The sequence below is a fragment of the Misgurnus anguillicaudatus genome, chromosome 20, assembly GCF_027580225.2.
Source record: "Misgurnus anguillicaudatus chromosome 20, ASM2758022v2, whole genome shotgun sequence".
NCBI lineage: Eukaryota > Metazoa > Chordata > Actinopteri > Cypriniformes > Cobitidae > Misgurnus > Misgurnus anguillicaudatus.
In genome coordinates, this window is record NC_073356.2 from 14,545,976 (window position 1) to 14,558,440 (window position 12,465).

The 12,465-nt window shown below is 39.1% G+C and overlaps 1 protein-coding gene across 1 annotated transcript in view; it reads left to right on the top strand.

Moving 5' to 3' along the window:
* The window catches only part of myo1g (myosin IG), a 61,639-nt gene that overhangs the window by 41,276 nt on the left and 7,898 nt on the right, over positions 1-12,465 (top strand). The window contains exon 21 of the mRNA XM_055220072.2: positions 2,855-3,012. Within this exon, the coding sequence (XP_055076047.2) occupies positions 2,855-3,012 (158 nt within the window). The remainder of the gene's footprint in view (positions 1-2,854; positions 3,013-12,465) is intronic.

A 12,465-nucleotide genomic window follows, 5' to 3' on the forward strand; every position in this document is an offset into this window, starting at 1 on the left:
CGTCTCGGATCATTCTCGCGGTACTTTTACGTCATCCGACTGCCGGTTCTTGCAGCGCTGCACAAAGTCGAACAAGCCTAACGTGTGTGACGTCGTTGCCGTAAAGCAAGTCGTGATTCTCGCGAGATTTGTCAGGGTTCTCTCAAGCTTGCATTGGTGGTTTTGCTAGCGGCGTCCTCCCCGAGCTTCAACAGAAGGATGATTCGCCATACTATGACTTCGTTTACCATCGAAATGACTTTGAAGCTGTTATATTAAGGTAAATTAACTGCATAGTGTGTCTTTAACATGCTTTCACTGCAAAACCCACTAAGTGCATGCAAGCTTTTTTGGCAAAATCACTAAAGATTGAACCAAAAACATTGCAAATGATGAAAGTCAGAATGTAAAAATGATGAAACTAAACTGCCACATTCATGTTGTATTCAGGTCGTAGTACTGTACTTACAAGGGTCACAAGTCTGAATGTGATCCATAGTCGTTTGGTGTCCCATCGTTCATCCAATTCATTTTCTGTGCACTTGGAGGACTGCTGAAAAATCGAAGTGGCATTAAGAGGATTCTGCCAACAAAGTGGTATTTCTGAACGGTTAAGCTGATTTGAATTAAAGGTTTTTGATAAACATACAATATGTGCCCAAAGCATTCAGTTGATACTGTATCATATCTCATTTTTGACGTTAAGCGGCTTTTACATCTGAGCTCCTTAAATGCAGTCATATGTTGCATTCATTTGTACTTCCTTTCATGCATTCACATTTATTCATTTGGCAAACACTTTTCCAGTGATTTACAGTGCATTTGAGCTGTACATTTTACATTTATACTAAACATGTATTCTTTAGGAATTAAACACAATCCTGCAACTAAGCTACAGAAACACTAATCAAATGGAATTATAATGTAGCATTCGGCACAACATTCTGCTGATTAATTGAAAATTGGAATTTTCGTGTGATATTTTGCAAGTTCAAGTCTGGTAAACCCTGGCTGTTTCTCAATGTCAAGGATACTGGTCTTCAGAAGTCACTTCCTTCAGAGGCTAGGTGAGGCTCCTCTTTAGAATTTGGAGAACAAGTAAATGGAACAGGCTAACAAGTGCACGTCATTACGTCAGTAAAAACGTGTGCTTTCAGCGCTGGGCGCATAGGATTGTGGGTGATTTGAGAGCGCGAAGGATACACATATGCATCGTTTCCTGTATATGGGATATTTGTTGACTCAGTTCTTGGTTGCAATTCCAAGGATCCTCGACATTGGAACATTCCTTTGACGGATGTCAATGACGTAGCATCCTCGAAATTCTGGCTTCCGAGGTTCCTTCCTTGACATTGAGAAACAGCCTTTGACTTGTGAATTCGAGTAGAAAACCGGTATACGTAACTGCGTGACCTTTCTCTCTACTGGAGAAAGATGTAAGAAACGCTTCTCGCCCATATTCGCAGAAACGCTAAACACAGACATTTGCATCCGGACGGGATAAAATTTCTCAGAGGACCTTGCTTTGGAATTCTTACAGAGGTCGTCAGAGAGAAACACAGACATGCCGATTCGGAAGGGATTAAAAACACCTCTGAGAAGCGTGATTTTCTCAGAGGTCCCCCTGTAAAACTAATCCCGTCCGAATAGGACTTATGTCTAGTGTGACCGCCCCTTTAGCTGTAAGTGTACACTAGTACTTAAACTTGTAGTATATTTAAATCAATTTCAATAACTTTTACATATTTTTCTCCAAAATCAAAGCACAAAATGCAAAAATCTATAGGTACACAGTACTCAATATGCTCCTTGTATATTTGTGTATTTAAGCATGTGCGTGTGTGGGATTAAAGAACAACTCAATATTTCCCCGTCCAGCCGTATTTCTCAAAATCTCAGACAGCAGGGTGTGTCTCGTCTACCACAGGGCACAGAGCGATTAACCTGCGCTTGTGTATATACGTGCATATTTGTCTTTGTCCATCCAAGTGGCAGTAAAGAGGCTTAAAACTGCCTGAACGCTCTCCTTCCACTACAGGCACAGCAGTGACGCACCTGCTGCTGTCTGTAACCATTCGAATTCTCCGAAAAACACACAGGCCTTTATATTCAGTGAACCATAATGTGTGTATATTTCCCGGCATTCAAAGCAAACATGTATGTAAAAGATCTAAATGTATAGTAACTGTGGGTCAAGAAACACTTTGTGGGTCACACATTGGCTGTTGACATCAAGAACCATTTAATAAATAATAATACATTTTAGCATTGCTATTTAACAATTAATAATATTCAAAAAGGGACATTAAGGTCTATTCTCTACTAAAAGAGAACAGATGTGGATTTTTTTTATATTTTGGTGGGTCTTGAGACTGTATTTGTCTAGTTGGGTCCACCTAGGTGACATTTTTATAGTTAAATTATTTACATAAAAAGAATGAGCCATTTGATGTTCCCTTGTCCAAATTGCCACAAAGTCTACTAAAGAAAAAATGCATTGGCCAAGCAGTTTCGTAGAGTCTGTAAATGACATAAACGCACGGCTATGCATCCTCACGTAAACACAAATAGCATCCTTCTACTTTAAATCACACCTAGCATCCCACACACACACACATTTCATTGACGCACAACGTCGATTAGTCACACACATCTAGTAATTGCAACAATCAAGTGGTTCATTCATGATCACCTCCAGCACATTACTCATTCTCAAGGTTATGGAAGTGATTGCATTGTGAAGGAGCTTTTTACTCTGAGATTACAAAGGCATACGCCAACTAAATGCCAGCAGCTGGCTGAAGGATCTGTTGGACGCCAGAAAGATAGATTTTTTGCGTTTGGTTTCTGATTCAACCTCTCTTCAATCCCACAGGTTGTAAGTGTGAGTGTAACAAGCAGCACTGACCAGATGGTGGCGCTACACACTGCTTCTCATGATGATATCCTGGTTCACCTGCAGAGGGGTGAACTGAACTCAAATCAAGACCGTGTAGGGGAACTGGTGGGCATCCTTACAGACCACTTCACACGGTGAGATGCAGTATAAGCTACACATTAAGATTTGGTAGAAGATTATGTTAAAGCGTATATTTGAACTATTTGCTACATCATCACGTTTTGGTGTTTTACCTCATGGGATTGCTACACATATGCACTCATTCATGCGATAGCATTCTCTCACATTACCTGCCCCGAGGGAGAAAACATTACGGCCTTGCGCAGACAACAGCAGGGTTGTGTATGCGTAGCTTGTGTTAATGTGTTTATGACAGGTGTGTGTAAGTCAGTGGGCGTCTGGAGTCACTGCTCCAAAAGCCATTGTGCCGCCATCTGCGAGTCAGTGTATGGGGTCGCGGCCTCTTTACGGCATCGTCAAAAGGAGACGTCAGTGGGATCTGTGGAAGTGTGGAGGAAGACCAACAGTGCATGAGCATGTGTGTGGGAGAATGTACACACGTCACTCTGTCCCCATGTGTCGCTGTGTGTCGCCCATCTTTTCAATGAGTCGTTAAGAGGCGTGCATAATTCTTGTTGTCCTACTAACACTTATAAACAAATGAGAAAATGCACTAACTGACGAACGATGGATGACTCTATGCTTCACTCCCATTGGTAGTCGCTCCCGAAAGTCGCTAATCATTTGCATAAAGTTGAAGGTTTTTGTCCCAACCAGTACCAAAAGTCACTGCCGCTCATGTCGCCTGACATCGCTAGCTCTCCATTAAAATGAATGTCGCTTGTCGTTGCATGTCGCTTGTAATGTGAACAAGGCATTAATCTGATGTTTCGGTTTTAAATTAAATATTTATTTGATTTTTCATTAAGGGTTGATAATGGCAAACATAACATTAATCATAGACAATTAGGGTAATCTTACAGTCCATGTTCGGCATATGCTTGTAGGACATTCTTGAATTAGCTTCATGGAACAGTAATAGAGCCAAAAGTACAGATTTGTGACACCAGTCTTAAACTGAACCCTAAAGCTTGGGACACACCAAACCGACACCAACAAAGTAGCACAGACTGTGAGGTCGGCTCACATTGCCCGCGTGCTGGCCGTGTTTGGGTCCAAAGTTGCCCTGATGCACCAAAAGGACACCAACCAAGCATGCCCATTCAGACTGTGGGGTTTCCATCCACCCCTGTTTTACAGTTTACGTCTTTCCTCAAACTCTGTGACCTTTGAATTAGGTCATGCACCCTCACCTGATTTACACAGACATTATTACTGTGTCATGTCTGTTTGTTTGTGTCTCTATGTGTGTGTTTAAACCTCTTTTTGGCCATCTGCTGAGACAGCTGGGTGTGTGCGTGCATGTGTGTGTGTGTGTGTGTGTGTGTGTGTGTGTGTGTGTGTGTGCGCGTGTGTGTGTGTGTGTGTGTGTGTGTGTGTGTGTGTGTGTGTGTGTGCGTGTGTGCGTGTGTGTTTAGGATGGTTTGGATATAGTAAGCTTTTTGAAGCTTTGGGAGCCAAATTGTATAGTAGAGTTTGTTTTGAGTAGAAAATATTTTTTTAATGCATGCCAATATATCATTTCTTTAACTCTTTCCCCGCCAGCGTTTTTAAAAAAAAAGTTGCCAGCCAGCGCCAGCATTTTTCATGATTTTTACAAAAGTTTAATGCCTTCCAGAAAATGTTCTTCTTTAAATATATAAACAATAGGGGTGGCACGGTTCACAAAACCCTCGGTTCGGTTCATATCACGGTTTTATGGTCACGGTTCTCGGTTCAGTACAGTTCTTGTTATTTTTTCTTTTAATTTTTCAACACTCCAGAAATGTATTATCTTATTAATGTATTAATTATCCATAATTTAGGATACAGTATTAAAAAGTTACATCATGTAATCATGCACAAACTGAATTTCACTTTAAGCACATTATTGGGATCATCTCTGAGGAAAGCCAGGTGAGATTTTGATACAGCAAGAGGGAAGACATTGATTATTTCAACATGCTTTTCATTTATTTGGCAAAAAAATAGACTGTGTATTGCCATCTACATGAACTTATGTGCCTTTTTAGCACACAAAGATAACTTGCATTTATCAAATTGCCAACTTCAGTGTAGCTCTTAGATATATCACTGAGAGGCTGCTTAAATACTGCAGAGAGTATATGTGGACGAGAGAGAAACATAACGTTTACACCTGTAATATTTAAATCCGTCTCTTTTGTCAACTTTTGACCACTTCTGTCCTGATTACTTTGAGGGGCAATTTATGAAATAAGATCGCGCAACTTTCACACGCTACCAAAATGAAACTACGCGGAATCAGCCGCTTTCGTTTTATCAATGAAAGGCTAAAAATATCGCTGTTCAGCGTATGTCAGAAAAGATGTGAAACATTGTGTCAGTACCTCAGATTAGATAAATGGGCAGAGAGAAGGCTGTCGCGTATGGCTGTTCGAACACATTCAACCCATAGACTGCAGTTCTATCTATTGTTTTATTTCCGCTGTCATCATAGGTAACATGAAATAAAAAATGTTTCTACACACCAAACTTATACGACGCTGGCGCATCCTCCAACTCCGGGCAGTCTTCCTTCCCACTTGCCATTTCTACACGTAACATAACCTGCAGCACTAACTCTCCACATCAGTCACCTCTTCTTTCGCGCGATTCGCGAAAGGGAAACATGCTATCTGAGGTCACATACAGGTCACGAGGCTACATACATTGCGCATGCCATGAACCGTCGAACCGTGCGACGCACACACGCTCCGAACCGATACAAGCGAACCGAACGGTTCGAATTTTTTCATGAACCGTGCCACCCCTAATAAACACACAATATCAAATGAAAGAACAGGCCCTCTGCTTTCAAAAAAAAAAAAAACATTCCTACCTCTATTAGTTCTGTTTTTATCACCTCTCAAATATGGGTAGGTTTCTTCAAAAACACCTATTTAAGCAAAAGGCTGAGATAATTGCATTTTTGTGAAGGACTTTTGATTGAGATCAGATTCACAGCGATCTTTAAAACAAGTTCTTTCTCTTTCACGTGAGGCATTACTTCCAGGTTGTATAAGTTGCGGAAGTGGATAATACCCTGGTGGATAATAGCGGTATTGCGGAAAGCCAGAAATTCTCGTCATTGGCAGGGAAGCGTTTTCTCTTAATTAACGAGTTATCTCGTCAATGGCAGGGAAAGAGATAATAATCAGTTTATGGGAGTGCAGTGTTATATGCTATTAGAATTCACAACGGGGCATTTAAGTATTTGAAAACAATGCATGTTTTACAGCGTGTGTGTGCTTTATTTTCAAATAATTAATTATTTGACCTCATCAGTCTGTCACTATATAAAATCTCTCTTTAAACTCTGTCTTTCTCTGAATGTTGGTGTAAATAATTTACATAGTACCGAATGTGCCCTACAAATTTTCATCCTGCTTTCACAACATCTCTGAACAGGCAGTGCTAAGAGCTTAAACGCTTATCCCAGCCAGGTTTATATGCAATCCAGTGCAAATTGTGGTGGAATTGTTTTTGGATAGTCAGGTCAATGTGACTCTTCGTTAGATGCATCTATGCAATACAGAAGAAAATATTGATCATTGTTAAAGGAATATCCAAAAAGGTATATCCAAATGTAAAAACACTAAAGTTAAGATTTAAGATTTAAGGTATAAGAAATTGAATTAGAGAGAATTAAATATTTTTAAAAAATTTATTTAAAGAGCCAGTAAGATGAAAATTTTAAGCATCCTATCACTGTTCATAAGTCCACACAACAGGTTTAAATGCATGCAAGGTCAAAAAACACTGTAATTTACTCAAAATATACATTTAAAATGACCCCATTTCCCAGAGATTCCCAAACGATTCGTGTGAAGCCGTCTAACGACTCAGTCTGCCTAAACCCCACCTTTCAGTAGCCTACACTGCTCTGATTGGTCAACTCCACACAGACCGCAGATCAGTGGCACAGACCAACAATAGTGCAACATGTATTGACCTAGTGCTAACATGATTTACTGAGAAGACATTATCGACATCAATACACATCATTCATCATTAATCCAAGCAATAAAAATGACGACAGAAACTAACATTTTACACTCATTTAAAGGAACAGTATGTAGTAGGGGTGTAACGGTTCGTGTATTCGAACCGGACCGTTTCGGTTCAGGGCTTTCGGCACGGTGCGCACGCGCACCGAAAGCATTTTGTGTGCGCCTGTGCGGAACATAATACGTGCGTTTCCGCACGAACATATTAAGTGGCGTAAGTCTCCGCGTTCAGCGCAAGTCTTCTGTCAAACATATAACATAATTCGGCCCGCAGAAAGATTTTTATTTACTTAGTTGTATATCCGTTTGATTATTGATGTAAACGTTTACGTGTCGTATCTAAAAGCGCATGTTAAACGCGTGTCAACGCGCTGCTTTGTTCTTTCAAAAGTGCGTGAGAGGATGCACGTCTTTCGTTGCTACGCATTCATGAGACGCGCTTTCTGTGACAGCAAGAATAAGGAATGCGTGATCAGATTTTTCATCTGCATATCACGTCAATCATATCATTGTCACAATGCGATCAGCTGGTCGGGACAGAGAAGAGCTGTAACCCGGGCTTACTCAGCTGTTACTCAGCTGCGGAGGGGTTCGTAAGTAAAGTCACAGCTTACATTGATGACACAAACAAAGATTAGGAGAAACGTGCAAAAGATCAAAGATGGCTATGTATGCAACTCACTAATCTCAAAATGAGTGTATAATAAGTATATCATCATGTTGCTTGCTATGCAGTTACACATAGAGCAGTAATATTATTTTTATACAGAGATGGTACATAGCTAATTCAATACTGTGAGTTACCTTCTGTTATAAAATAATGTAAAAAATAACTTTGCAGTAGTATTTTATTTATTATTTTTTCATTTTATATATATTTTATCTGTTATACTTCAATAAAGTGTTTAAAAAAGTGTAAACAAATTGTAAAAAAAAAGTTTAAAGTAATAAACAACCTGCAGTTTAATGTTTGCATTTCTCCCTTACTGTACCGAAAATGAACCGAACCGTGGCTTCAAAACCGGGGTTCGCACCGAACCGTGATTTTTGCGTACCGTTACACCCCTAGTATGTAGGATTGTGGCCAAAACTGGTATTGCAATCACAAAACTTGTGGCTAAAACTGGTACTGCAATCACACAACTGGTGGCCAATACACAAAATGACAACATAAACATCAGTTGAGGGCTGCAACTCCACTTTTTAAATGACAATATCCTGGCCAGACCACTGTTGTCAGTGATATAAGTATTTGAAATGAAAATGATTTCTTAATGTCTAGTGACATATCAGGGCCATTTTATGATTAATTGATATAAATTTCTTACATACTGTTCCTTTAAGCATTTATGTAAACTAACTGGGTCATAGCAAAACCCTAAGTGAGCTTGCTAATGTGACTCTCTGACAGTTTATAAGAGTTTAAACAACGATATCATTCATCATTAATCCAAGCAAAAAAAAAACGACGATAGACATTTAACACTCATAGACATTTTACACTCAAGCAAGTATGTAGCTATAATCATACTTACAGGTTGTAGTTAGGAGACGCATGTTGTTCCAAATAAAGTGGGTACTGAACCATCTTTCATTGCCAAACGTCTAAATCCCTCTGTTAAAAATGTATTTTAACCACTGATTCTTCACAGCCAAACGTCTAGTAAATTCCTCCTTGAAAAAGTCTCCTTTGGTAGTGAAAACAACACAAACAGAAAACACAGCGTGATATGATGTTTACACACTAACTAGCTGGGGGCAGGTCATAGTTTTCGTTTCTCACGCTGGCAAAGCTGTAGGTGGAGATTAGTATCTCGTGTGACGTGAAAAAGTCAGGCAGGAGATTCAATCCATATAATGACTCGTTTCAGCGATTCAGAGTCGACTCCCTACTTTAGAAGCCAATAACTTTATTAATCGTGCACTTTTTGGTTCAACTACTTTGCACATTGTTTACATTGATTGACAGCTACATGACACACTGCAATACAGGTCAGTTTCGATTTTGGATCTTTTTTGCTCTTTAAAGAATAAACTAATTTGAATTAAGAAAACATAGATTGTAGTAGATTGAGATTCAGTTTTTTTCTTTCATATTTTGTTGAAATATTCCTTCAGTTATCCGGTTGTTTAAAGTAGATGTTTGCTGCTAGATGAACTGTCCTCTAAACCTTATTATTTCTGCTGGTTGGTGTAAATTGAAGTACTGCATAAGAAGTACTGCATGTATATTTGTGTTTTGTGCCACTTTGGAGGTTAACTGAGTTTGTTTTTGGTTGTGTCATCTGCAGATATTATGTCAAGAATAATCAGCTCTGTTGTTGCCATGCATGACATCATTCCCCAGCGTGTGTTTGTGTATGTGTTGTTGTCCCATAGGAAGGAAGAGTCGTGTTGCGTAATTCCCCATTGGTGTAATATATCAATAAGGGAACTATCTTTTCGGCCCAATCAGATGAGCAGATTATCTCTCCCTACCTTCCCAAGATGTACATTTTGTGTCAATGAAGCTTAAGTAGGCCAGAAGGAATCTATGTGATGAACTATATGATTATGTAACCATTAAACGTGGTCTCACAACCTTATTAAGTCTTTTGGGCACTGTGATTTATTGAATAATTTCATAGCATCTTGTTTAGTCAACAGATTTAAACATTTATCAGCATACTACTGTACAGTTTTGCCATGTAATAACGTCATAATGCTGATGTAAGAGTCACTGCGCCAGCAAGTTTTAGTGAAATATAGCAAACGTTTAACCAAAAATTTAAGCAGGCACCCTTTTCTCACCCTGTGTTTCAAATATCTGCCAATACCAATAGTTTGGTTGTTATATTAAGTTGCATAGACTATATTCTGGAGATTACATTTTCTGAATGTTATTCATTCATACAATGATCATTAAAGAGCAACTATCATCCGATTCACGATTTTACATTTCCTTTGGTGTGTAAATTAGTACATGTTAACGATATGCAAACGGTACATACCCCAATGACCTGAGTTATCTGTTCCAACGTAACAAATCTCTTTTCTTGGACTACAACAAACACATGGATTGTAGACAACAGTTTACTGACTGGGATTGGTGATGTAGACAAGACCGACATTATCATAATTCCTCCCACTTTGGACTCCTGTAAGTTAACTCCTGTTGGCATTGCATTGTGAGCGAATCTTTCAAACATGGTAAGGAGCGTCACATTTCCGGCTGACGTCAGAGGTATTCAGACCAATCACCGCATATAGATTAGCTGGCCAATCAGGGACACTGCGATTTTTAGATCGATGAGCTTTGTACAAAATCAGAGCGTTTGAGGAAAGCAGTATATCTGGAGCTACTAAAATGTACGGTAGGCTATGTGGAAAATAATATGTTTTTTACCATAAAACATGCGAACACATTGTATTATACACAATACACAAAATAACGTTGTTTTTAGCAATGAAATAGGTGCCCTTCAATATTAAACATTAAACTAGTGATGTTTGTTTGCATTTTCTATACACAGAGCTCAAATTCATTGCATTTCCCTGTTCTTTTTTGATTGACAGGGTATATCGGCCATGACTATCATCTGTTTTTTTTTTATATTGTCTGATAGTTGATAGTGCGAAAAATTGCTATTATCAACCGATACCAATTATTGTTTTTTACATACATTAAAGGCGGAGTGCATCATTGAAGTACATTTGAAGAGCTCAAAAATGATGCCACTAAAAAATGAATGCCGTCAAAAAGGATATAATTATATTAACGGAATGTTCTCTGCACTTATTATATGTTCATCAAATACTTTTGCTTCAAATCCCGCTTTGTTGTCAGAATTGGGCACACTCATTTTTCATCAAAGTCATCTAAGTGCACGGAAGAATTGGATGAACGATGGGACGCAAACATCAAGGTGCAAGAGGTTTTTACTCAGTTGAAGGAGGTTTACAGAATACATTGGGATACTGACTGAATTTGAGCCTCATTCAGAAAGCACAGTGAAGAGTGACCGGAGACTTTTTAGTGCAGATTTTTTTTATGTATTTAGAGGGTTTTGCAGCGAAAGACAGTCAAATTTGTTAAACCAATGAAACAAAGTAATATTTGTGAAATCAAGTCATTTCAATTAGTGACTAATAACCTTTTCATTGTCATTAAAGTGACATTCTGAACCCAAACATAGCCTAATAAAAAGTATGCTCATTTACAAGAAAACATGTCAGATGCACTTTTGCATCTGAGCTCTTTATTTATATCCATGCATTTGCCAGATGCTTTTATCCAGAACGACTTCCATTGCATTTTAAGCTATAGTGTTTCCTGGCTTCGATGTGTTTTCATGACCTTGTGCTGTTAACACAATGCTCTATCACTGAGCTATACAGGAGCACAAGTACCCCATTTGACTCGATAGCTTTGTGAGAGGAACAGACTGAAATTTTATTTATTCACTAACAATGTTTCCCTAAGCTGTAGCTCTCATTCATATTTAAACTTAGTGAGTCAGGATCTGCTGTCATGTGAGTGTGCTGTCAGATTGGATGTCATGTCATCGGGTTTGTATCTGTTAACAGAATCTTTGAATAGACAGAGATACGAATTAAGATTTCCAATGCCAAACTGCACACATTTAAGGCTGCTTTTCACATATGTAGGTGGCTGAACTTTTTCAGGTTTTCTGGGTAAACCGATTCTTTGTTTTTGGTTCTGTCCAACACTGTACCTCCTGATTTTCCCCTGACTCGCCCCTCACTACCACTGAGAACACAGCATGTATCGCCACACCTCGGCGGGACGCAGATGCTGCTGTTACCTCGACGATAGTTGCCAAGCAGCTGAGGAAGTGCTAATTAGGATTGCAGGAGAGTTGATGGGTCGTAGTGGAGATGGAGAAGTGTGCGTGATTATGCGTCTCTGTGTGTAGTTTGGTGTGTTTTACTGTATATGGGCTTCAGTCTTAATGGTCCCTCCTGGAGTCTTACAACTGCTGTGGTTGATTATAGGGCCCAGAAGGCTTTTAGTTTCTGCATACAAACAGCCATGTTACAGAAAAAAACAAGTCTGTTTTTGACTCTGTTTACTATAATAATCCTACAGAGATAACCTCAGTTTTGGCACAATAAGTAGAGTTGTATGTTTGCAAGTGTAAAGGCCGGAGTGTATAGTCTGTTTTTTACATGTTTTTAGGGGGTTTGGGTGATGGCTACAAGTTACAAACTTTTTTCAACCTTTGTAACAGTGTGGGATGTCATTATTGTTATAATTGAAAATGTTTGAATTCGTTGTCATCTGTAGTTTTGTTCTGTTCTCACTCCTGTCCTGTAATTCTCTCGTATAGTCTTTCTCGATCTACGTTTCCTTGTCAGTTTTGTATTGTTTTGTATTGTGTGCGCATTCTGAGCCGCTGTCCTGAGAGTCTTTCCCTCAGGGAAACGGCTGGCACTTTTATAGAGGAGTGAAAGATGTTG